This window comes from Nematolebias whitei, chromosome 1, assembly GCF_014905685.2.
Source record: "Nematolebias whitei isolate Nwh7 chromosome 1, NemWhi1, whole genome shotgun sequence".
Lineage (NCBI taxonomy): Eukaryota > Metazoa > Chordata > Actinopteri > Cyprinodontiformes > Rivulidae > Nematolebias > Nematolebias whitei.
This window is the reverse complement of record NC_056498.1, coordinates 30,139,975-30,167,019: the sequence shown is the minus strand read 5'-3', so window position 1 is coordinate 30,167,019 and position 27,045 is coordinate 30,139,975. Positions and strand designations below refer to the sequence as shown.

The window sequence follows — 27,045 nt, the reverse complement described above, 5'->3', positions numbered from 1 at the left end:
GATTTCAGGTTTTATCCTTCAGTATTATTTTAATCAAGTTTGAAATGCCATGTATTAAAATGAGGTGTCTGGGTGTCATTATTGAGGTTTAGACTAACCGTACAATCATTTAAGCTTAATCAGAATGTTAATCAATTATCTTACTTATATAATCTCACTTTAGTTAGAATTAATCGTGTTCACAATGTTAGAAACTTACATTTGGGTATAAGTACAAGCGAATCACAACAGACTCTAGGACAGGTAAGACATTCTTTAATTCCAAACACTCTACACTCTATAAAGTAGACTTAAGATAGTTTGACTAAATAAAATTAGTAGACAGCAGAGAAAGGTAGCAAGTAACCTGACAATCATAATTTGATAGTTATTAATTATTCCCTAGAAAGAAACTAACTTTAGATCAGAACTAATTGGTATCCTTAAAGTATAATTAGGTTAAACTGAAAACAGCTAAAACTAAACCGAATTCCTGCAGGCCATAAAATATCTTATCTCAAGGAATGTGGAGGGTCAGGATGTCCCTGAGCAGAGAAGACTGTTACCATGACAACTTCAGGTTAGACCAATCAAAGGGCAGAAGTGTTCAAATCGGTAATAAAACACGTCTACAGAGAAAGGACAGCAGCACTTCTCTGATGAACTCTTCTGATCAGGTCTGTTGGTGAATTGCTCCAGTATGCATACTGAAAATGTCTGTTTCATGAACTCTGAATACTTGTTAATTTGTGTCCAATAAATATTTTATTAATAAGGTGACTCCTGAAGCTGTTTGAACACCACGACAAGTGCTATGCATATGGCTGTTATTGAATATATGTCAGCAGCTCTTACAGCTGTTGCACAATTTTTGTAGAAAATAAGCCTAAATAAGAGGAATATGTTCTACGAAGGAACGTATATAAAATATCGGTATCAGTTATCGGCCAAATAAGTTTTAACATATCGGCCAAAAATCCAATATCGTGAATCCCTAATTTTTTCCTGATGATTCTTCATGAAATTCCTCTGAATGCAAAGCTTCATAGTGCAAAACTCCAACAAGGTTGTTAGAGGAAAACCGGGCTGCAGGTAAGGGGCGTTTGCTTCAGGACAAATTGTGATCGCTGATTGGTCAATTGCTGACATTGATGGACAGGGGGCGTCAAGACTCCGACTCATGCAAAAAAAAAAACATTTACTGGCATGTTTAAAACTGTCATCATTTATATTTATTTCAAATATGTTCCATATTTTAGTTTGAGAACTGAGTTTCTTTAATATCCTGATGAATGCTCAATAATCCAGGTAGAAAAATCTAAAAAAGTTAAATCTGGTCCTCTGGACATTCAAAAAACAAAACAAAGCCAAACAACAAAAAAATGTAGAAACGTTTCGTCTTTCATCCGAAAGACTTCCTCAATCTGAGGTGCTGTATGCAGCTCAGTCTTTTAAATATATATACATTTTTTTGTTGTTTTGCTTTGTTTTGTTTTTTGAACGTCCGGAGGACCAGATTTAACTTTTTTAGATGAGTTTCTTTAAATTTTAATGATGGTTTATTAAGTTAAATTTTCAGGGGTGCTGAGTTAAAACGTAGGGGTGCCTGAGCATGAGCCCCCACAAAAAAGAAGCTAAAATCGCCACTGCACAGGAGTGTGCAGGTGAGAGCGGGACTTAATGGTTCTGGTCTGGTACTTCCTGTGTATGTGAGGAAACGTGAGTGAGAGACAGAGGAAGCAGCGTGCGTGAGTCAGTCTGCAGCCTGACAGCAAACAGAGAGGATCATGTGTCGAGCTGCTCCACTCTCCCATCATCATCATCAGCAGCAGCAGCAGCAGCAGCCCTCATCAGAACCCAGGTCCAAGCCCAGGATGTCTTTAAACACCACGGAAAGTGAGGAGTACACGTGCGTGCGCTTCTACGTGTCCACCGTGTCCTTCTCGGTGCTGCTCTTCTTCAACCTCATCATCAACTGGACCATCGTGCGGGAGGAGCGGCTGCGCGGGCACGCGCGCTTCGTGCTGGTCTTCCACCTGCTGGTGTCGGCCCTGGTCTACCTGGGCATGAGCAGCGTCTTCTACTACCAGATCCACCTGAGCGCGCGGCCGGGCCACACCGCGTGCATGACCATGATCACGGTGCTGATCAGCAGCGCGGCCAACATCCTGCTGACGCTCACCGCCATGGCGTTGGATCGATTCTGCGCCGTGTGCCACCCGCTGCGCTACAGCTCCATCTGCACGGCCGGGTAATCATCCGAACCAATCTGTGCCCAAACTAGTGCAGCAGTTATTTTTTTAATATTTTTTTTATACTTAAAGCTTCCTTCACCCCCAAGCAATTTATGTAAAAAGAGAAAAGCCGTCTCTTAACAGTGGAGGAGGCCTCAGATTTCCACTTTCTAAAACATATAATGCAACTTTAAGACAGATTCCCAGCCAGTTTTCACACCTGATGGGAACAGAGGGGCCTCGTCTGTGAATCAGAGGAACAAAAGACTCTTACTGTTAAGGTGTTTAGGTGTGAATTGCTAATCTACATATGTGTGTGTTTTATCTCAGTCATCTTTATAACCTGAATCCCTCACTGCTCTTTGAATTGAGAAAGCTCCTCGGATGAGGAGCGAAACGTCTTCTGTTACAAATGAAGTCCAGTTGTTTTTGTATTGAACGTTTTTTGAACTCACCATGTCCTGGATGACTGAGAATCTTCACCAGCACTTAAAGCTTTAAAATGTTTTTTTAATTTTTTTTATTCAAAATCTAAACTTTTCAGTGCAGTTTGTTTATATAGCGCCTTAAAAAAAGAGAATTAGTAAAAGTTATCTAATGAAGTCAGTAGATTGCGTAAAATTTCTACTTTGTTGCAACTTCTCATCCTGAGCAGCATGTTGGCGACTGTGGAAAGGAAAGACCCTTTTAACAGGAACCTTCAGCAGAACTGAGTTCTGCCTCGACTGTCTGGAGTTGACACAAAACTTTTCATTCTGCAAAATGGCCGCACAGACAAGTCCTTCTCGTCGTTCATAAATCACGGGTTAGCTCGCCACTTCCCGCACATACGAGAGCGATCGGAAATTAAACGGGCAGTGCAGAACCAAAAGAGGCATGGAGCAGAACTCAGCTGGGTTGAGGTGGAGCTCAGTGCGTTAAATGTGTATCAGACGTCTGCCTTGTGTCAAATACAAAACAAAATGAATTCATTTGACCCTGCATGTGGTTAATAGGCCTGTCGCAATAAACAATAAAACAGGTCGACCTCTGGGAAAAAACCTCCATGTCAAAGCTCCAAAATTCACGGTTGAAACCCGTGCCTTCGTCTAAAAAGTTGTTTTTCTTTGCAAAAATAAGCTGAGAACTTGTTTACTGATTTTTTTTTAATCAAAAGATTTGTGTGACAAATGCTATGCTAAAAAGCTCAAACCACACCGAGCGTCCGCCATTTTGAAACCGAAAAAAGGAAAGAGAGAGCCCATGTCACGTCAAGGGGCCTCCCTCCCATTTTTCTTAAAGAGACATTGCTCGCTCCCTCCCTGTCCATCCTTCGGTTCAAACAGTTTTATACTGCCATCTGGGGGTCAAAAAAGGTACTACACACAAAAATTAACCAACATTTCTTCTTAAATTTAAATTCGCATCATCCCGTTCAGTAGTCCCAACAAGAAGGCGTCTCAGTCCCGGACTGAAATGTTTTATAAAATAGCCGTGAGACACATTTACAAATACAAACATGGAGAGTAAAGCGACTAACCTGATTCAAGATGTCCGCCACAGCTAAGTGACCTTCACATACCACATCTAGCGCAAAATGATAATATCTCAGTCATTTTTACAGAGTTTGAGATCAAGTTTGGCTTGGTAGTAGCTTATAGTTTTATACCTGAGACATACTGTATGCCTCATTTCCATAGGTCCTGCTCGGTTCGACCCTTATTGGCCCTTATTGGCCCTTGGGCCGGTACAGGTCGGATCGCTTCATTTTCTGATTCCACAGTGCCCATTAGTGCCCCTTTAGTGGGTGAACCATTATTATCAACGCACCAACACCTCTTTAAAAACCTTCTCGCTACATGTCGCTCCATCTAGCTTGCTTTGAACTTTTTCGTCGGCCAGCAAACACAAAAGGCCTGAACTTCAGCATTTGACCACGGTTGTGACATTATTGTTTGTCTATACCTTCAAAATACTCCAAACTATGCTCCTCCAGATTCGAGTTGTTTCTCATGGCGGGTTAAAAAGAAAATGGCGGATAGGGCTGCAGTGGAAGTTTGTGAAACCCCGCCCTCTGACCAGTGACTCCACCCCCTGACCAATCAGTAATCAACAGTGCGCTGACATCACGGTTTAGGCTCCTGCTTGGCCTCAGCGGAACCGCAGAGAAGTAGGTACTGGAAAAACAGTCCAGTTCCACGAAGAAGTCCCTGTGGAAAAGAACACGGAGCTGGACTGAGCAGGGTAAAGGGGCCAAGGAGGGACTAAACAGTATGTTCCCATACAGTGGTGAAATTAGTTCTCTGCATTTAACCCATCGCACATGGGATACACCCAGGTGGAGCAGTGGGCAGCTATGTAGGCGCCTGGGGAGTGATTGGGGATTGGGTGTCTTGCTCAGGGACACCATGACATGTGGGAATGACTGAAGATTGAACCTGGGACTTCTGGGTCCTGGGTCGGCTGCGCTGCCTCAACCCCATCTTGGCCCCTAATCCCTAATGCACACAGCAAGCGCTACAACAGACCACTCACATCTTTGTTGGCACCCATGAGGTGTGCGTTCCTAAGCTAGTTTAATTTAATATGGATTTAAATCTCTGATATTTTTTAACCAGCTTCCTAAAATACAACTTGGTGTGTTCAAGCAGTTAACACTTTATTTGGAGCCTCACACTGACCCTGATCGTTTCTCAGGTACTGGCCCTGGGTGCTGGGGGTGGTCACCTGGCTGCTGGCCCTGGTCATCCCTCTCAGCCTGCTCGTCAAGCCAGACCCCGAGGACCACGAGGAATGTGACCGGGCCCAGCTGAAGAGAGGCGAGCTGCAGAAGGTGCTCTTCATCGGCGTGTGCACGCTGCTCATCCTCTACAGCTACGTGAGGATTCTGCAGGAGAGCCGGAGGCTCGGGGTTCTCAACCGGCGCAACCGGGCCGGGTGCAGGACCATCGCCCTGCACGGAACCCAGCTGGCCGTTTACCTCCTGCCCAACTTTGTGAACTTCATGCTCACGATTCTGAGAAAAAAGGACTTTATTCAGCAAGAGACCAAAGAGCTGGCAGCTGTGGTCATCTTCGCCTTCTTCAGCGTGGCGCAGTGCATCGCGCCGGTTGTCTACGGCTTGCGCAAAGAAGAACTTCTGGAGCAGCTGAATCGCAGGTTCCCCTGCTGCTCCCGGTACTTAAAGACTGTCCTCGGGTGGACAGTAAGAGCCAGCTGGCCACACACACAACCAGATGGAAGGTATGTCCCACTGACGTTTCCACATTTATAATTAGTCTCCTCATGAAGCCATGAAGGAACTTAACACGAAACCAAGTTTGATTTTAAAAAATGTGTTAAACCCTTTTAACTTTCAGTTTGAGTATTTCTTTCCAGCCTTTGTCTATGGCAGTTTATTGTTGTAGGAGTTTGTGTCTAGAAAAGGAAGGAAGTGGAGGTTAAAAAAAAAGGTGTCAGACCTAAAAACTTATCTACAATCTAGTACAAGTAAATAAAAAAAACATCTAGCACAGACCTGCCACAAGACCTGAGTGTTGCATCATCCTACAGATGATTGTCTGCTGTGGTTCCCAAAGTGTTGGGAGTTTGTTTGTCGGCCATGGCTGAGTGGTTAGAGCAGTCATCCTCCAATACAAGAGTTGGTGGTTCAATTCCACCAGCAGTCACATGCCAAAGTGTCCCTGGGCAAGACACTGAACCCCTCATTCCGATGTGTGTCCGATCGGTGTATGAATGTGATAAAGCACTGATTATTCTTTATATAGATCTAGTAGAGAGCTGTATGAACGGGTAAGTGAGGCACAGATTGTAGAGTTAGGGTCGGGACCTCGCTGTGGACCATCAAACACCAGTGGGTGCTTGAAGATGATTTGTGGAAATCAAATTAAAAAAAATTCCAGTAGTATATTTAGCTGTAACTAGGCCTCTTGTGATAAACAATAAATCAATTAATCGCATGATTAATGAAAATTATCTACCTAAGTTTCATTTATCGGCTTTATCGTTTCTTCGTGTCTCTCTCTTTCTACTGAAGACACTGGATGACAAAAAGCTCAGCTCTGGTGCTCTTCACTGACCCTCCCTTTCTCTTTAAAATCCATTTTAACCATCCAGAATCGTGTTTTTTTTTTTGGGATTGTTTAAAGCAGCTAAGCTGAGAAGCTAAGCTACGAGCTAAGCTAACAGGTCGACCTCGGGGGGGGGGGGGAAAAACCTCCATCTTGTCAAAGCTCCAAAATTCATGATTGAAACCCGTGCCTTTGTGTATTTGTGTAGAAAGTTTTTCTCTGTAAAAAGAAGCTGAGAACTTGTGTACTGATTTTTTATTAAAAGCTTTGTGTGAAAAATGCTATGCTAAAGAGCTCAAACCACACCGAGCATCCACCATTTTGAGAACCGAAAAACAGGAATGACAGCCATTGTCACGTCAAGGGGCCTCCATCCCATTTTTCTTAAAGAGGCACGCTGCTCGCTCCCTCACTATCCATCATTCGGTTCAAACTATCTCATACTGCCATCCAGTGGTCAAACAAAGGTACTACACTCAAAACAAATTAACCAACATTTCTTCTAAATTTGTCAATAATTCTTAATTATTGTTAAATTTCAAACAATATTATCGTTTATCACAATAATTTCTGAGACAATTAATCGCCCAGCAAAATGTGTTATCATGACAGGCCTAGCCGTAACTATTGTTTACAAAAAAGACCCCTTTTAACAGGAAGGAAACTCCAGCAGAACCAGACTCAAGACAGGCGCTTATTTACCTCGACTAGCTTGGGTTTGAGAGGAAATACTATTTTATGTATTAAACTGTATTTTCTTTGGTACTTTTTCATAGATTCAACTAAAACTTTTTAACAAATTGTGTCTTTGTGACAAGCTGCAGAGACAAAATGAGTAAAAAGGCTGACAAAAAGACCTTCGCCTGAATATGTAATAATCTAAATTATGGTAAAAATGACGGGAAAGTCTTGATTATTGGAAGCAACGTATCAAGAATTTAGGCACAACTTGATATTTTGATCGATATTTATACTCCCGTTGAAAGGAGAACATTAAGCGCTTTGGCCAGCAGTGTTGTTTTTAAAGTGCTTTATAAATAAAGTTGTATTGTATTAAGCCAGTCTCTGTCAGTCTGTTCATAAACTTTCTCTTGCCCCGCCCATAACTTCTGATCTGCTCATGATGATTTAATAAAACTTCTTACACATATGTATCCTCACCAGACGACGTATCCCGTACACTTTTCACAACCCAGCTCCAATGTCAAGGTCACAAATGAAGGTCAAAGTTATGACACGGTCTTTGCTCGTCTAAGCCATTGCTGTAATTGACAGTACAGTGTTCCTCTCGTTTTATTTTATCTTCACAAAGACCCCCAACCTTTCTTCTTCCTGTTTAAAGAACCACTTGACATTTTTTGGAAAAGGGTGTTCAGTGGAAAAAGTTCACCCCAAGTATCAGCGGTTACTGTAAACAACGAGAAGTCACAGGAACTGTTTAAATAAAGACTCATGGCAACCAGTTCGTCAGGATCTGAGCGGCAGAGCTTAAATTAGAAGGTCAAACTGAGACAAGTTGAGGACTGAGATGGGAAACATTGGGTTTAACATCGTGTTTTATAAACCTGACATCTTCATTTATCCCAAGTTATCAAATTAGAAAATCTCTAGAGAATAATGAGTGATTCAAAGATGAATGACTAAACAAGTTAACGTTACGACTTAAGTAGAATCTTGCAATGACTGCTTTAACACTTTCGTGTACTTTCAACAAACACAATTTAAGAGGCAATTGAGGTCATTGTCCTTTTTTCTTTCTTTCTCAGGGAGCGAACGTTGACTGTTCAGACAACCATCTCGTTCGAACCCCCGCACGAAGACGATAAGGAAACTGGACCGTTGTCAGTCAATGGTTTCTCACATGACCAAAACTCATCCCAGGGAATTACGGACAAAGCTTGATGGGAAAACTGATTGATCACTGGACCTTAAGTGTGACGGGAAAACTTTGACACATGCTACTGGTTTTATGTCAACATCGGGGAGAAAATACCCATTGAAAGGAACATTGAAAAGAGGTAATTTATTTACCGTAGGTGCTTCGTCTCTGTACTTTGGCCTCTTTCTCCTGTCTGGTTGAGTGCACCTGAGGATTACCGGTCAGCCTGCTCAGAGGAAACGGTTCTCCCATTGCTGATTCGATGGTTTACACCATTATTCAGACCATTCGTACGATGGATACAATAAAAGGACTTGAAAGGTCCAGATCCTCCGATAGCGAGAAGTTTGAAATTCAGTCTATATGGAACCAGTTGGCTGTTGGATCCCTGCAGGAAGTCAGCTCTGGAAACAAGTGTGAATAGGAACAGGTGACGTTCTTTACAGAACATTAATTTATACAACCCAAGTTTGGACTGTTTGTTTTAGTAAAATATGTTTTATGTATTTTCGTTTATGTCCAAAATGGATCTTTTTCTTTGTTTTGTTTTCAAAATGTTCAAATAAGCTCATATTTAATTAAATAAATCATTTGTACATTTGCAGCACATAAAAAAGCAGTAATGCAAAATGCAATTATGAGAATAACATTATAGTGTTTTAATACTGTTTTTCGAGAAAATAACGTGTCCTAAACTTTTAAAAAGGTGGTAAATAATAAATAAATAAATTGGGATTCAATATATTTTCCTAGATTTTTTTAAACATTGTATTTTGTAAATTAATTCATATCAGGCCTGAAGACTTTCAATGGACACGTCCAGGTTGTCCTCGTTTCTCACACAAAGACAGGAGGGGAGACAGGCGTCAACTTCCTGTGAGCTGGAAAGGAGAGCAGGTAAAGAGGACGGACGGGGTGGAAAAATTACGCCTGGTCTAATGGGTTTAATCTTGGGATTTACCACAGACATTTTGATGGCGAGTTTGTATAGTTATAATTTTAGCAGTTTGTACAACTAGTTGGTGCTGATGCTAAAAACTAAAATAATTATTTAATTTTGTATCTGTATTTAGTTATTTGTAGAGCTAACACCGTGAACTGCCCTACTGCAAGGAAACTATTAGCTTAAAAAAGGCGGGAAAACCACATATCCAAAGAAGATTGATGTTGAGCATAAAAACGGCGGGAAAACGGCATATCCAAAGCAGACTGGATGTTTAGTTTTTATGAACTTCTTTTCCTTGTTTTAATTATTTTACACATTTAAAAAACTCAACTATGTTTAACAAATATTTTTTAGTTATCTCTACACTTTTGTTAGCTACTTGCAACGTTAAGCTAACATGCTGAATAATGTTCAATAAGGAGTTACTTAAACTTAAATAAGCATGAATATTGTATTAACCAAAAGTTCTTAAAACATTAATAATTGAAAACATAAACATTATAAAATATGACTGCTTCTCAAAAAAAGTCTCGCGCATTTCTCACATTCGCAAATAAATCTCATGAACCAGGACTTAATTTGTAAACCGATCGACGTCGGAACGCAAATAGCAGGCAGGCCGCAGGGGGCGGGTCCTCTTCCAGAAAATTTTGAACAAAGTAGATGTGATCTGCATTTTGGCGTAATTTAACAGGTTGTTAAACGTGTATGTTTACCTACATTTGTAAACACTCTGCTTCTGTCAAGCATCCCACCCCCCTCACTTGATGTTGCAGAGCTTGACACCGTCCCTGCTCATTGTCCGACGCCACATGTGAAACCTCCAGGCAACTCCTCCGTCTATTCATGGCAACTTCCCGTGGGCTCCTGCCCACGTACAACTGTCTGGTTAGCTCGGTACTCACCTTCACCACACTTGAGATTTTTTTAAGGGTACATGCGGAAATGCTACTTGAAGGGGCAACTTGTATGCTTGTAAGTGGTTATGTTTAAAATTAGTGTTTATGTAATTATTTCCAGTTTACATATCTAATATAAGTTTAATTCGTTCAAGGCAGTCATATTTGTTCACAACTTTATTATTAGTGAAAGTTACCCGATACAAGTTGTTATTGGAACGCACCCTGTCAAAATAGGAGTTCCGAATCCTGTTCCAGCAGGAACCAGCTCAAATTAAGCCCCGTCATGAACAACTGGACAGATTTTAATAACTTTCAGAAAGTAATCCATAGAAGTGATTCAACATTTACCGAAAACTTATTATTGGAGTCAACCCAATTCAAAATGGTTGCTCATTGACCATAATACACACAAGCATGTCTAAACCATCAGTTTTACAGATAATGACAGGAACTTCGTCATTTCTCAACATATGTGAACAGGAAAAGCAGTGGGCGATATATGTTACTTGAAAAATACTAATCCTCACTCTTTGGAAGATTTTTGTCTAGAATAAATTCGATGCATCTTAAAAGCTGTGGGTAAATGTGGCAATGTAAAAGTTGTTTCAAGTATTGAGTTTCATAGTTAGTTACAAACTACAGTAATACACAACTAGCCAATGTAAGATTTTATTTACAGAATTTTAAGCATAAATTTTCTCAAACCACAGCAAACGATGAGTTAAAAAAATGATTGAAACAGGCGAACTGGTAATTTTAACACTACAAATTGTCATTGCTAGATTTTTTTGTTGTTGCAGTTTTGGTTTGCAGATTTAGTCACTCTGCCCCAGGTTTGGGGATTTCTAGACGTTCGCACCGCATGTCTTGAGAGGCGCCTCCACCACAGCCCTCATCCCATCTGAATATCTCACACCCAGAAGGGATGCTTGTTTGTTTTGCACAGCAGAACCGGCGTGCACAAGTCGCCGACCGTCAGCGCAACACTTACTGGCACTTCAGTGAAGTGTTTGCCAAGGAAAGAGTCGGGCAGCAGAAGTGAAAGCAGAAACAGGATGTAATGAACACAGACACAAAAAAAGAAAAATAAGAAGGCAGTTTTAAGGCAAGATAAAAAAATGATTTCCAAAACTCAGAGAAACAAAGGGAGGGGAAAAACATTTTACAACTGCAAGAAAAGAACTCAAAACTAATAACAGAGGTATGTTTAATGATTAAAGTACTGCGTTGCAAATACATAGAGATCTACAAAGTTTACAAACGCCCGCTGAGGCAAATAACCAGATAAACATGGATATAAACCGACACAGGCCTTCCTACGGCAACTGAATTAGTTGTTTAGATCATTTTAAAATATATTCAACCCAATGGGATTCAATTTAGTCCAATATTTATACCATTAGCCTGAACCATTTTATTACAAGTACAGATGATGAACCTAAAAGGTGCTATAATTAAGATTAACGTCTTCATTTATGCAGATGATGTCATCGTTTATATCTGATTAAGGCTGTAATCTTTACTGGAAACATGATGTACCAATCAAGTCACCCTGGACCAGAAGCTCCAAACACCAGATGAGGCTCAAGTTTGATTTTGACATTTGAAATATTTTTTTTTTTTAAAAAGGAGCAGGAAGGCATTCAAGTACATAAACAGACCAGAGTGAAGTACAGCCCAAACCTGTGTAGACAAGTGTACAAATTTTAAAAAAGTGCATAACGACTAGGGATGCACGATATTGGATTATATGTCGATATCCGATATGCCAATATGTTAAAACTTATTTGGCCGATAACCAATACCAATACAGATATTTTTTCCCCCTAGACCTACTTACAGAGACTACACAGCTTTCTCTGCTGTGAAATTAAAATACATTATTCTACATGGTCTTTGTTAATTTGGCCTGTTACCAAATGCAGATGTCAAAAAAGGGCTGAAAATGATGTTAACGCTTCAACTTGGATTATGTTTAATGTCAAATTTATTCATGACATTTACTCTCTAACACAATGACAACACTCAAGTCATACAAAAACAGTGCCTTTTATATCCGTGAGTTATTTTGATGGAATGGCCGATGTCCGATATTTAACTTTATCACTAATGTCGGCCAATACTGATACCATGCCGATAATATCGTGCATCCCTAACAACAACCTTCAGATTACCTTAGAGCACAACTTAAATTGTACAGATAATCTTTTTATTATCTTGATTAAATTCTGAGGTCGCACCGTCTTGTTTTGCGTTAAAGAAACTGATCCATTTACAAGATTTATACGTTCAGAGACATTCGGTCTGTCGTTCCAGACACAGGAGGCACGACTGACCGTACTGAGATTACTCTTTTAGTCCCCCCCCCCCCCCCCCACATCCCCCCGACTTCAGCTCATATCCTGGCTAGCTCTGGAGTGAGAGCCGAATAAGTTAATGAGACAAACCCCAAATGTGAAAACAATAAAAACGACGAGGTTCAAACTGAGATCCAGGCGTTAAAAACAATGTTTTAAAGTCCTGCATTGTTAGCCGCTAACGCTAATCATACATTTCTGACAAAAGGACACTCGTGTGACTGAAAACAAAAAAAAAGGCAATTTTCAAGTTGATAAAGTCTGTTCGGACTTGGCATACATGATTTCAACTGATGTTGAACCCTCCCAAACTAAACCTCGACATGATGAGTGTGTGGGCGGGGTCTCAAAATCCCAGGGGGTGAGGAGACACCACCCCTCCGTTCTCCACCACAGCAGCAGACAGGGCTTGCAGGTTGCTGAAGAGCTGTTTGGACTGACTGGAGCGCAGGAGCTTAATGTCCCGCAAGACCCGGTCGTGGGCCTGAAAGAGGGAGAGGACAGTTAGAGGACGAACCACGAGAGACGGTCAGGCTAAAGAAAATGTAGGGCTTGTTATAGTCGGACCAAAGCTCCGCCCACATTACATCACAAACAGAAACTTTCTGCTGCGGCTGCACATGAAAATAGAGTTTGGATCAGACAAGTTGAGACAGAGGAGAGTTTTAGTGCATTCACTTGAGACGTGGACCTCTTGGTAAATCATCAACACTAACAACTGAACAAAAAATAAATAAAAATAACAACAACTAGAGAAATTGCATTTCCTAAAAAATGCAGTGTGAATGCTTATTGCAGAAGGACTTGCTGAAAAACAGCTGAAATTAGCTAAAAATATGCTGAAATGTAGCTGAAATGAAGAACAACCCTAAATTAGCGGAAGAAAGCAGAAGGAACACATAATTCCTGAATTAGGTTTAAATTAGCAGAAATTAGCACCAAAATTAGAAATTTTGCTACAAAAGCTGAAATTAGCAAAAAAAAAAAAAAATAGCTGAAAAGTTGCTGAAAAGGCAGAAAGAATCTTAAACTACCAGAAGGAAGTAGAAAGAGCTTAAATAAGCTATAAAAAAATGTGGAAATAGCTGTAAAAGCTGAAATTAGCATAAAACAGCTAAATAGTAATTGAAAAAGCAGAAAAAGCTGAAAGGTGCATAACAAACTGAAACTAGCATAGAGAAGTTAATTAGGTTGAAAGTAGCAAACATTACCATGGAACCTTGAATTTATCTGAAAACAGCTGAAAGTAGCTTAAAATGCTAAAATGGTAGCTGAAAAGGTAGAAAAAGCTAAAATTAGTGGAAGAAAGCAGAAAGAACATGTTTGCTGAAAAAAGCAAAAATGAGCACAAAAAGTTGAAATAATCTGAAAAAAGTTGAAATTAGCAACAAAGCAGCTTAAAAAAGCAAAAAGAATTTTAAAGTACAAGAAGAAGGTGGAAAGAGCACATTTTAGCTGAATTGGGCTGAAAAAGTTTAATCGAGTGCAAAAATTGTAGAATTAGCTAAAAAAAGCTAAAATTAGAATAAAAGTTCTAAATAGTAGCTGGAATAACTAGAAATTGCATAAATAAACTGAAAGGAGCATAAACTGATGTTAGCTGAAAGAAGTTAAAAGAAGCACAAAAGTTTTGTAGTTAGCAGGAGCACAAAACAGCTGAAAAACAACTGAAAGTAGCTGAAAGTACTGGTAGCTGAAAGAAAGTTAAAATTTGCTGAAAGAAGCTGAAGCAGAACAAAATGTGAAAGGTAAAAAGGTTATAAACAGATCTAAAGATGTGAAGGATGTAAAATGAGCTAAATTAATTTTCTATGAGAAAAAAATGGCAGAAAAGGCTAAATATTTCAAAAAGCTAAAGTTGCACCTAAACCAAAAGTCATAGCTGGATTGTCCTGAAAGAGCTGAACATTTTGATTTATGACTTGTTGAAATGTGGAACGAGAAAGATGCAGAAAAATGTACAGAAGAAAAATGGATCCCAATAGTGTGAATGCTTCAGAAACAGACAATAAAAAGGCTTTGGGGTGAGAGTTTTCTAAAGATTAACGAGGGTTCTTCATTTCCTTGTGTGAGTCACTAAATCTTGATCTGATCTGAAGGAATTCTGAAGAATATCCTGATGCATGCTCAATAATCCAGGTGGAAAAATCCCAAAAAACGTTCAGCTCCTTCAGGACAATCCTGCTATGACTGTTGGTATTGGCGCAACTTTAGCTTTTGTTTTTTTGAATGTCCAGAGGACCAGATTGAACTTTTTTTGGAATTCGGAAGAAGTTTGGAAATTTTACTTTAAAAACTTTTCTCGCCGCCGCCGTCTGGAAGCCTCCTCTGCATAGTTTCTGTATCTTTTATCAAAACGTGCACAGGATCCTGATATCAAATGAAAGGTTGCCTCATTTCTCAGGGCCAAGGGTCCCATACACTAAATAAACTGTTACAGTAAGAAAACGCTCAAGTTGTTTTATTTTTAATATCTTAGGACACAATGCAAAATCCCTCTTAAACAGTTTAGAGTTAAACCAACAAAAACAGACAGAGGGTGGGGGTGTGGGGGGGGGGGGTGCACAAGTTTTAAAATTATTCAGATGAGCAAATTTAGATTAAACGTATCGGTTTCACAGATCAGAGCAGAAAAAATGTTTCTCGCCTCACCACTGATTTCAAATGTTCGAGGTTTAGAGCTCCTTTTGAGCAACATGCAGTGAAGCCAAAGGTCCAATTGTGTCGCAATAACCCGCAGCAGAAGGAAGTGCAACGAAAGGAAAGCTTCCGCTTTAGGCAAGCACTAAACGTTAGGCGGTGACTTTTTTAATTTTTTTTACCCTTAACTTGTTTTTGTAACTACAGAAATTGCATTTCCTGTGAAAATTACATTGTGAATGCTTATTGTAGAAGAACTTGCTGAAAAACAGCTGAAATTATATAAAAAAACATGCTGAAATGTAGCTGAAATGGATGAACAAGCCTAAATTATCAGAAGAAAGCAGAAAGAACACATATTTGCTGATTTTTTTTTTTTAATATTCAGAAATTAGCAGAAAATTTAGGACAGTAGCTAAAAAAGCTGAAATTAGGAAAAAAAAAATGGCTGAAAAGTAACTGAAAGGCAGAAAAAAACTTAAACTAACAAAAGGAAGGAGAAAGGGCTAAAATGAGTTCCAAAAATGTGCAATTAACTGAAAATACTAAAATGAGCATAAACAGCTAAATAGTAGCTGAAATAGCAGAAATAGCTGAAACTAGCATAATTAAGGAACACAAGCTTAAATTAGCAGAAAGAAATTTGTTAGTTTGAAAGTACAAGAAATTGCCATGAAAATAGTGAATTTATCTGAAAGCCGCCAAAAATAGCTGAAAAATGCTTAAAAAAGGTAGCTGAAAGGTAGAGCAAGCTTAAATTAACAGAAGAAAGCAGAAAGAACATGTTTGCCCAGTTAGGCTTAAAAAAGCAGAAATGAGCACAAAAAGTGGAAATTATCTGAAAAAGCTTAAATTTGCAAAAATAAATAAATAAAATAAACAGTTGAAAAGTACAGTAGCTAAAAAAGAAGAAAGAAGCTTAAGCTACCAGAAGGAAATGGAGAGAGCACATTTTTGTTGAATTGGGCTGAAAAAAGTTTAAATGAGTGCATAAAATTGGCATTGGCCTGAAAAAGCTATAATTTGCATAAAAACAACTAAATAGTAGCTGAAATAACAGAAAAAGATGAAACGTGCATAAGTAAGCTGAAAGGAGCATAACAAGCTAAAATGAGCAGAAAGATGTTAAAAGCACAAAAATGTTGTAGTTAGCAGAAAAAAATCTAAAAGGATCAAAAAAACAAATGAAAAAACAGCTGAAAGTAGCTGAAAAAAGCATGTCAATTGAGCTAAATTCATTTTCAATGAGAAAAAAAATGGCAGAAAAGGCTAAATATTTCAACAAGCTAAAGTTGCGCCAATACCAACAGTCATAGCAGGATTGTCCTGAACGAGCTGAACGTTTTGATTTATGATTTGTTGAAATTGCACAAAAACTGCAGAACGAGAAAGATGCTGAAAAACGTACAGAAGAAAAAACGGATCGCAATAGAGTGAAAGCTTCAGAAACATTCACACAAGTTGAGTTTCAGTTTAGTGTCTGTGTGTGTGTATCTGTGTGTGTGTGTGTGTATCTGTGTGTATGTGTGTGTGTGTGTGTATCTGTGTGTGTGTGTGTGGGGGGGTCTCACCTCTACACACCAGGTGTCACACAGCATCTTCTCATGCTGAGCCGAGTCGTGACCCTGACTCAGAGAGCGAGAAGCCCTGCAGACAGGCGAGCAGACAAAGCCTATGAACAGTTCGGCCTGCGTGGGAGTCGGCGTGCAGACGGAAACAAAAAGAGAACCCGAGTGGGAGCCAAAGACCGAAACCTGAGCTCACGTTAGCGTACCTCGACAGGACGACCACCATGGCGTAGAGGTCGATGGCGCAATCTGCGATCCTCTTCAACACGAACTGCTCGTCTGAAAGAGTCAACCGTTTGTTGAGTCAACCTTCCATCGGACGGCCTGAGCTGAGAAACGAGGAACCGTTTTTTACGAACGTACCAATGATCTTCTTGCCGTGTTTGATTAGCAGCTCCTCGGTGACCGCTCCGAACTGCTCGATGGCTTTAACCGTCTGGGAAACGGAAAAATAAAAACAAAAGCACACAAGACATGTCAAAATCTGGTTTGAAACAAGGAAAGTGTCCGGTCAAAGTGTCAGACACCCGCTCACTCTGTTCGCTGCTTTGGGGGAAATCCCTCAAAGAACAAGAGTAGAGCTAATGGTACATCGTACAGCCGCCAGTCAACTGATCTCAAAACCACAGTCAGAGACAAATGGTAAATTGACTCTACTTCTAGAACACCTTTCTACATTATCAAGACACTCAAAGCTGTTTACACTACAATCTGTGCCCTCATTTACCTCCACACAGCACTCTACTACAGCTATACAAAGCTAATCTGAATCTGTAGAGATTAATCAGTGATTTAGATCACATTCATACACCCACAGGACACAGAGGCATGAGGGGTTCAGTGTCCTGCCCAGGGACACGTCAACATGTGACTGTAGGTGGAATTGAACCCTCAACTCTCCCATTACAGGCCTGCTCTAACCTCTCAGGACTCAGAGGACTTTTTCTATCCTGAACATATGTTACTGTGGACTGTCTTATGGATGGACAGACTGGGACAATCTAAAGGACACTTCTTCGTTAAGTCTGAGGTCAAACTGAAGCACAGACAAGGTTTTAACCAGGGCTTAATTTGAGCTGGATCCTGCCGGAACAGGATCCAGGAACTCTCTTATTTTGACAGGGTGCATTCCAGTAACTGTTTGCTTGGATCCAGTAACTCTCAGGCTTACTAATAATAAAGTTATGAACAAATATGGCTGCCTTGAATGAATAAAACATATTGGATACGTAAACTGAAAATAATTATATAAACACTCATTTTAAACACAACAGTCACGACTTCTTAATATCACATGCGAGCTGCCTCTTCGATTAGTATTTCAGCCTCTACCCTTAAAAAAAATCCCCACCCCTAAAAGAATGGTGGGGGTGAATGCTGAGCTAACCAGGCAGGAGCAATGAACAGACGGAGGAGGCACCTGGAGGTGTCGAGCTCTGAACCATCAAGTGAGGGGGGTAGGAAGCTTGACAGAAACAGAGTGTTTACAAATGTAGGTAAACATACATGTTTAACAATCTGTTAAAATCCACCAAGATGCAGTAAATGGCATCTACTTTATACAAAATTTTCTGGGGGAGGATCCCCCCAATGTCGCCCCCCCGTGGCCTTGACCTTTGACCCCGCGACCTTGACATCCATAGGGATCATCCTATCCATGTGTCCAGATGTGCACTTTGACATTTTTATGTTAGTTATGAACTGAAGGCTTGGAAAATAAATAAATGTCCACAGAAAGACAAAATGGACGGCCTGAGGGACCATACCATAATATGTCCCAACTTAGGACGGGCATGTAACAAAAATAAAATGTCTTATAATGAAAAAGCACAACATCTTGAAAATGTATTGACATGTGCAAACTTATTAGCACAAACATTTCTCTTAATGTCAGGAGGAAGAAAAACAACATTAATGACTTCATCTGTATTTAATTAAAAGTTTTAAAGCCTCACCAGACCACTGAACTACTTCCACTGCTGGAGAGCACAAACTTAAATACTTTTAGATTAGAATTACACTGAACGTTTTGTGTCTTCAGCTTTTTTGTGGTGCAGCTGATAATGGCTGAAGTGCTAAAGCAGCTAAAGTGTGACGACAGAAGACAAAGACGTACCAGGTCGCCGCTCTGTGCCAGCTCAGGATGGATACTTCCCTGCAGCGTCAGCCCGGTGCTCAAACCTGCCTTTCTACAAAAACAAGAGAAGAAGAGCGTTCAAAACACACTGCTGAAACTAAACCTCAACATCCGTCACCATTTATTGGCTCCAACTCAGAAGAGCTTGGTATCGTGTTGTCGCATCAGTCAAAAAAAGCATCATGTACAGGAAAAAACCACATATGTCACTTCAGCGTATACGTTGCATTTATTACGCATCACCGCTGACGCTGTTTATTATGTGTTTATTTAATAGTCAAAACAGTTTCGCCTGGGCGGCGCTATCCATCCATCGTGGCAGGAGCCGCTAGCTATCCAGCGTTCCTCCACCTGCACCAGCTGAGTGAAGCGAGCGCCCACGGCAGGACTCGCTCTTGCAGTGCTTAGAAATTTAACAAGATTAACATTTAAAAACAACTATTTGTTTGCTCGACATTATAGCAAAGGTGTGTCTCAGTTTCATCTTTCCTTAATAAATGCACTTTAATGGTCAAAACAGCTCTATGCAAAAATACTGAAAACACGGTAGTTTTGTTTTTCCTTACAGCGTTTAGCTTTAAGATGCCAACAGTTCGCCTGTAGCTAATAAACTGGTCTGACTCAGACTGGTTAAAGTAATAAACTGGTCTGACTCAGACTGGTTAAAGGAAGCTCGACTGCTTCTGCAACATTTACAAACCTGGTATAAAAAAAAATCCCCAACATGCAGATTTACCACCACAGCTTGGCTGTAGGAAAGAAAGAATCGAAGGTTTAACAAATGAGATGAAATCTGATCAATTTGCGATTAAAAATCAATATTTTATCTACCGCAGGAAGGTTTGAGTAGGAAAAATTAGGCATATCCAAATAATAATAATAATAATAATAATGTCATCACAATGTCAGCACTGTATGTTTCCATACAATGGCGAAATTAGTCTCTGCATTTAACCCATCCACCACCAGGTGGTGCAGTGGGCAGCTATTGAAAGCGCCCGGGGGACATTTTGGGGATTAGACGTGCTGCCCAGAGACGCCACGTGATGTGCAGTGACTGGGGATCGAACCTGGGACTCTCGGGTCCCAAGCCGGCTGCCCTGCCTCTACACCATCTCGGCCCCATATTGGATATTTGTGAACTACATCTATTTTTTCATAATGCCAAGAAATTCTTTGCACGACCCGGGGGCCATCCTCAGACTGCCACACTTTGTCTCTACAGTGGAGCAGAAAAGTGAAATGATCCGTCGGCATCCTTTGGTAAATTAATATAGGAGTCGCTGTGAGGTCATATTTGTAGACGATCACATTGGCCACTCAAACTTCAAAATGGCTGCCATCTCTCAAGACGGCCGACAAAAGTGCTATATTTTGAAATGGTACTTCAGTATCTTGAGATTTATGATGTATGAACAAGTAACGGGATGTTTTTGTCAACGGGCGGGGGGGACGGAGACGCATCTGAGCTGTACCGATATTTTTCGAGCGGCTGCTCCCTTCTTCAGGGGTCGCCACAACAAATTAAGTTGCACGAGGACGTGGTAATTATTTTTACGCTGGATGTCCTTCCTGATGCAACCACAGACCACCGAGCTACCACAGCCCTCTGTGTGGAGCAGAGAGCTGCCATCTAGGGCACCTGGGGGAGCAGATGGTGGGGGTTAAGGGCCTTGCTCAAGGGCCCAGAGTTGAGCAAATGAGGGTGGAGGCAGGTGTGGGCGCTTCACCTTTCCTACTGTATTTTGATGTTGTCTGTCCGGGGTGTTGAACCGGCAACCTTCCAATCACAGGCTCACTCTCTGGGCCACCTCTCCCCCAATTATTGCATGGAAGTAAAAACTCCACGAGGCCGCCATTTTTAAAGATGGCCGACAAAACTTTTCCATTTTCAAACGATATGTCTGCATCTTAATATTTATAAAGATTTATGGTAGAAAAATGAAAAGCATTTTGCTAAATTAAAAACATGCACAAGCTTAATGTTTGTAAAATTAATAAACGCAGTTGTAATGTGTGTTTTTAATAAGTAAATCTTATAAACATTAAAAAAAAAAATTGCTATTTTGGAAAAAAACAAAAACAAAACAACGTTTTTATGTTGCAGTTTGGCGGCCATCTTGAAAAAAATAGAACCCATCTTAAAATTTCAAGTGGCTAACGAACTTTTTTTTTTTTTAAAGAGTAGCATCTGAGCAAAGTTTTACGCTTGCATCTTGATTTGAAAGATTTTGCTGCATTTGGTCACTTGTCTGTTCCGCTGCTTTGACTCGGACACAAAGAGATGAGACGAGGAGCAGAAAAGGAGACGCAACCTTTTGGCCCTCTTGGTCACCTCTCCTGCGAGCAGTCCGGCATTACCGATAGGGTTCTTCAGGGCCTTCTGTAAGCTCTTCAGATGGTTCCCAGCGTTCTGGAGGGATTGGAGACAAACGACAGATGTCTGAGTGAGTGGGGGTTAAAAAAAACGCTTCCAAACCTTCAGTGAACAGTTTGACTTCATGTCTGAATAACGTGTTGGGTCCTAACAAACCAGCTCCTCTTTATTTAGAGGCAAACACGCAGAAAAGAAACTTCTTCCTGCTCTGTAGTCTCAGAACTTGAACTAAAAAGAGAATTTGTGTAAAAGATGATGAAGTAGTCTTTCAAAACTGCAAGATGCTTCTCATTTTGTGAAAACAGGAAGAACAGTTTAGAGAAATACACTTTATGTTTTCACACACGCACACACACACAGGTTTGTTTTGCTATCTTTGTGGGGCCTTTGCATTGACTTCCATTCATTTTTCATTCATTTCTATAGCCTAACCATGACCTTTATCCATAACCTAACCATTACCAGTACATACCTAACCCTAAACCTAACACATCCTCAATTCACACCTTAGTCCTAAACCTAGCCCCTAACCCACCAACGGGACTTCTTCTTATGGGGCCCGGGCTTTGGGCCCCATAAGGAGCAGTTGGTCCTCACAATGTAGTATAAGTTGGAAAAATGGGCCTCACAAAGTAGCATAAACAAGGACACACACACACACACACACACACACACACACACACAGTCTAACTACTTAATGAGTTGTAATAAAGTAGTCTCCTGTCACCTGGAAGCCGTTAAGAGCCACAAAGAGCCTCAAGATGTCGTTCGTTCCCTCGAAGATCCGGAAAATCCTCAGATCTCTCATCACCCGCTCCACTCCGGGGTCCTTTAAAACCAAACCAGTGGGTCAACATCTTCTGTCGGAGCATTTTATCATAGACTGGAGCACTCTGACCCCTCCATCATGACCCACCAGGCCTCAAAACCTCAATTAGGACCATTTTCAGGACTTTGTCCAAATCATGTCACTGTTAAACTTTGACAGAGAGAAACAAAACAACTAAAAACGGCTTTATTGTTATTTTGGTTTCTAGACCATAGAGTCCTGATTAGAGTTGCATTCAGGTCCAAAAAATCCAACCCGGCCCCAGCCTTCAGCCATCATTTCTGAACCCCACCCGACCTGGCGAATTAACAGTAATTACAGGTCGAAACCCAAAAACGCCCCGACATTCTTAATTAAGCTTGGACTGCTTATATAGTTATTAACGTTCGGCGGACGTGCACGGCTGAGTAAAGAGGCAGAAAAATCGGAGCTGGGGGGGTGTTTGTCCTTTCATGGCTGTCAAAGCGCATTAAATCCCTGCTTGTGCCTGCACTCTGCATTATTCAGACACGGACCCTGCTCTGGCATTTTGTGATCTCACCAGTTTGGGTCGTCCGTCGTGTGCGTTTGCCGAGTGCAGCAGCTGAATGAACGTCCATTTGGGCTTTGATGGATCACTGCATGACAGTATAGTCCCATCTGAAGCTTAACTGAACTTTATTTGACCTCTTCCAAGGCCGGTCAGCGCACGATGAAATGGCCACGTGCTGCTGACAATGGTATGTCAGGCCATGTTGCCATATAATTGGATCGTCAGACGTGCGCGTCCGCTGATGCAATCAAAAGCCCGACATCGACCCGACCCGCACATTATTATGGCGCAGACCTAATCCTGGTCGGGCGTGGCCGGGCTCTGGGTTTGGGTTAGAAATAACAGCTCTAGTCCTGATGAACATGTATGAAAAGCTCCAAACTTCACGTCCACATGAACAAAAGAACGGTTTTAAATTTCTCCACTTCAGAGAGCATTACATTAACCTTAATTTTCACAAATTGTCAGTTTGGATGTGGACGGGAGGAGCAGAGGCCGCAGAAAATCTCAGATTTAAAGGAGTTTATGTACGAACGAGCTGCATCGAGGAGGTCGAACGACAAAAACTCTGACAAGATGGAAATACCAGCAGGCGGTACAAATTAAGGTAACAAAGAAATGAAAGTACACAGGGATTAACTTTTTTTTTTTTTTTTTACTTTACTTCTCTGGCTGACGTGAAATCCTGAGTCAAAACGTACAACATGAGCAGAACTAACGGTAGTTTTCTTTCCCCTTCTTATTTTAGGCAATTTCACTTAATGAACTGTGAGCACAGAAAAGAAGCAACGTCACCTCAAAACAAGCATTTAAAATTCTTGCAACTGTACTTTCTGTTGAGTGTTTGGTGAGGCCGGGGAAAATAGAATACTGTAACATGTTTGTGTTGTTTCGGTGTGTGCATGGTTAAAGTCCACGTGCTGTAGGCGTCAATATGTGTCTGGGTTTCCACTGCATTCAGCTGCACCTTCTGGTTTATTTTAAGATTAGGTTTAAGGTTTTTTTTTCTTTCAAACTGCGCCCACATATCTCCAGCTAGCTCGAGGCGGTCTTTTCTTGTCGACTGTGTTTGTTTGGTTTTTAACCAAAAGGCACGAACACAAAAACTGGTTTCACTCTTGCATGTTGCAGCCGAGACACGTAGCGCCAGAAAGAGCTCCGGCTGTTTGTGACTTCTCTAAAAACTAACGCCACCGACTGAAGATTAAATTCAGAGCGGCTGACTGAAGTCTAGATCATCATGATGTGGCTTTGAAGCAGATTAAATGCTAAAAAAAAGGAACAACTCAAGTAGAAACTAGAGAAACTGCATTTCCTGCGAAAATGCAGTGTGACTGCTTATTGCAGAAGAACTTGCTGAAAAACAGCTGAAATTAGCTAAAAACATACTGAAATGTAGCTAAATAAAACAAGCATAAATTAGCAGAAGAAAGCAGAAAGAATACATTTGCTGAATTTTTCAATAAGCAGAAATTGGCACGAAAATTAGGAAATTAGCTAAAAAATGCTGAATTTACAAACAAACAGTTGAAAAGTAGCTGAAAAGGCAGAAAGAAGCTTAAACTATCAGAACGACGCAGAAAGAGTTTAGTTAAAAAAATGTGGAAATAGCTGAAAAAGCTAAAATAAGCATAAAACAGCTAAATAGTAACTGAAATAGCAGAAAAGGCTGAAAGTAGCAGAAAAAAGCTGAAAGGAGCATAAAAAGCTGAAATTAGCAGAAAGAAGAGGCTGAAAGTAGCAGAAATTACCACAAAAAATTATTTGAAAACAGCTCAAATTAACAAAAAAAATCCTAAAAATTTAGCTGAAAATGTAGAACAAGCAAGATTAAAATAGTACATGCTCAATAATCTAGGTATACAATAAAAAATAAAAAATAAAATAAAATTGTCCAGATGACCCGAATGAAAATTGTTGGAAGCTTCAAGATTGTTTGTCTTTTTCTTGAAAGTTTGTCCAGCCTTAGGCTGAAAGAAGCAGAAATTAGCACAAAAAGAGGAAATTATCTGAAAAAAGCTGAAATTAGCAACAAACAGCTGAAAAGTAGATAAAAAGGCAGAAAGAAACTTAAATTACCAGAAGGAAATGGAGAAAGTACATTTTTGCTAAATTAGGTTGAACAAGTTAAAATGAGGGCAAAAAAATGTGGAATTAGCTGAAAAAGCTCAAATTAGCATAAGAGTTAAATAGTAGCTGAAATAGCAGAAAAAGCTGAAAATTGCAGAAATAAGCTGAAAGGAGCAGAAAGAAGTTAGAGGAAGCACAAAAATGTAGTTAGCTGAAAGAATCTGAAAGGAGCAAAAAACAGCTGAAAGTAGCTGAAAAAAGTTATTTTTTTCAGCACAAGGAAGCTAAAAGAAGCTGAAGCAGAACAAAATGTGAAGGGAGCAGTAAAAGGTCGTAAACAGATCTAAAGATTTGAAGGATGGAAAAACAGCTCAATTCATTTATATGCGAAAAAAGTGACAGAAAAGGCTAAATATTTTGAAAAGCTAAAGTTGCACCAAAACCAAAAGTCATAGCAGGATTGTGCTGAAAGAGCTGAACGCTTTGATTTATGATTTGTTGAAATATCTTGAAAACTGTGGGACGAGAATCGTGTTGAAAAACGGATCACAGTGGAGTGAATGCTTCATAAACATTCAGACAATAACTAAATAATTTTTAAAATGTGTTAAAATTACAGTTTCTGAGGATATCATGGTGTTGTTGAAAAAAAAAAAAGAATAAATGGTATTTTGACATGGCTAAAATAAAAAGCTCACGTAGTAAAAGGGTTAAAGTCCCGTTTGTGCCGTCTTGTTTGAGTTTCGACACAGTAATTAAAACACGTCCAGAAAGTTTTGTGATTCCCGAAGTTTTCCAGAAGAGAAAGCAAACAAGAGTGCCGGGAATCCAGCCGGTATCTGGTGGTAACTTTTGTGGCCAAAGATTCCTCCTCTGTGACACAACGTTGTTTCATCAGCTGAAGAGGAAGTGTCGTCTTCCCGATCCGCCTGTGTCCTAATATTAGTTCAGCTGATATTTACTGTTGGTTGGAGCGTTTAATATAAACACTGAAGAAGCGCAACATGATCAGTAACAGCAGAGAGGTGGTTTTATTATTTGCTGATGCTTGGTAGAAAAAATGACTCTGTTTTGATGTACTCTGCCTCTCGCTACTTCGTGGTTCGACATTTACGGACTCATTCTTTCAGTTTTTCAAAGTAAGACTGTACACGAGAAAAAAAAAAGATTGTACACGACACACGATTGTCCACTTTAATATTACTTACGTAATTGGGACGGTATGGCATAAAGTAAAAAGTTAACAAAAAAATACTTTGGATGGGCACCGCCATGTTGTAGTTTTCTCTCAATAAGCCTACACTGCATCACGACTGAAAAGGACCACATTACCCAGAAGCCAACAGTGCTTCCAGCCGTTGCTTTCTGCTGAACTGGAGGGAAAATTTTGATCTGATCTGAAAAAGTTCGGTCCTTATTCAGTGGCTTCGGCGCTCAGTGGATGCAGAGAGCCGTATGGAACTGACTGGGAATTGGACCAGAACCAGACTTCCAGCCTCATCAGTCAATGTGAGCGCTGCTTGCTGGACCATGAGGCCTCTCAAGCGGGGAGGCGTCACTTGGAGGTCCGGTGTTTTCGAGGTCCGGTGTTTTCTCCGGAGCTCACCCTGACTTTTTTCAGACTTTTTTTCCCCGGACTCAATCGGCACCATTGTGTGGTTTTGTGCTGGTTCTCCAGAGGTCCAGCTCGCTCTAAAAGCATCTTGGTGCTCAAGAGCTGATCAGAACCCAAACAGAAACGGATCAAGACTGGTTAGTACTCATAAAATGTTGCAGTACGTAGCTAATGTACAGTACATATGTTGCTAAAATGACGTAGGTTTAAGAGTTTAGAACTTTGCAAGAGTGTGGGAAGGGTTTATAAAGCCTTAAAATATATATAAATACTAACATAAATATAATGTTTCTACTTTACGGTTTTTCACTGATTGCAGGGGGGTCAGGAATGCAAACCCCTGCAATAAACAAAGGACTACAGTACTGGGACGAGACCACTCACCTTCATGAAGCCCATGCCGCCCATAATCTGAATGCTCTCATCGGTCACAGTCCACGCTGCTTCCTGTTAATGAAACAACAAACGAAGTGAACTCTGGCAGAAAATCAGCAGCAAGCCTCGAGAAAACCACGTCTTCTCGTGTCTGAAACAGAACAAGGAGAAATTTTTCCAAAAGGTGCTAAAGTTCCTGAAGTACAAACGTAAAAGTACGTTTCTTTTCGGCTGCTCCACAGCGAGAGGCATGAAAGATAGGGCAATTGTTTTATGCCCTGCCTGACGCAACCTGGGCTCGAACCCGCAACCTCAAGATTACAAGACTGCGGCACTGACCACCGAGCTACCGCAGCCGCTGAAGTGCAAACATGCAACAGACTATTATGATAATGTCCAACAGCAGCTCAGGCGTTTGGCTTACAGAGGCGAAGATCTTGCTGATGGCTGCTTCTATCTGGAACTCTGTGGCGCCGCTGTCCATGTTCCCACTGATCATGTAGGCCATCGACTGCAGGACGACAAAAACACAACATGTAGGCCATTGACTGCAGGA

General features: G+C 40.6%; 2 protein-coding genes across 3 annotated transcripts in view; one reads left to right on the top strand and one right to left on the bottom strand.

The window, feature by feature from the left end:
* The first annotated feature begins 1,850 nt into the window (after positions 1 to 1,850).
* On the top strand, positions 1,851 to 8,205 carry zgc:194312 (uncharacterized protein LOC794943 homolog). 2 transcript variants are annotated; one of them, XM_037683569.1, is made up of 3 exons: positions 1,851 to 2,230; positions 4,890 to 5,435; positions 8,029 to 8,205. In XM_037683569.1, exons 1-3 carry the CDS (start codon positions 1,854 to 1,856, stop codon positions 8,162 to 8,164), a joined length of 1,059 nt encoding a protein of 352 aa, XP_037539497.1. In that variant the 5' UTR covers positions 1,851 to 1,853; the 3' UTR covers positions 8,165 to 8,205. The 2 variants fall into 2 exon arrangements, 1 of the variants encoding a protein (XP_037539497.1); XR_005187084.1 differs by lacking the exon at positions 4,890 to 5,435 and having other exon boundaries at positions 2,185 to 2,230; positions 8,029 to 8,079.
* Positions 8,206 to 12,376: 4,171 nt separating this feature from the next.
* acadvl (acyl-CoA dehydrogenase very long chain) overlaps positions 12,377 to 27,045 on the bottom strand; it is a 25,603-nt gene continuing 10,934 nt past the window's right edge. The window contains exons 13-21 of the mRNA XM_037683557.1: positions 26,914 to 27,000; positions 26,499 to 26,561; positions 21,796 to 21,897; positions 21,007 to 21,104; positions 18,671 to 18,743; positions 16,918 to 16,990; positions 16,761 to 16,833; positions 16,558 to 16,633; positions 12,377 to 12,830 (exon numbers count right to left, since the gene is read on the bottom strand). Coding sequence (XP_037539485.1) covers positions 12,693 to 12,830; positions 16,558 to 16,633; positions 16,761 to 16,833; positions 16,918 to 16,990; positions 18,671 to 18,743; positions 21,007 to 21,104; positions 21,796 to 21,897; positions 26,499 to 26,561; positions 26,914 to 27,000 — 783 coding nt within the window. The 3' untranslated portion in view covers positions 12,377 to 12,692. The remainder of the gene's footprint in view (positions 12,831 to 16,557; positions 16,634 to 16,760; positions 16,834 to 16,917; positions 16,991 to 18,670; positions 18,744 to 21,006; positions 21,105 to 21,795; positions 21,898 to 26,498; positions 26,562 to 26,913; positions 27,001 to 27,045) is intronic.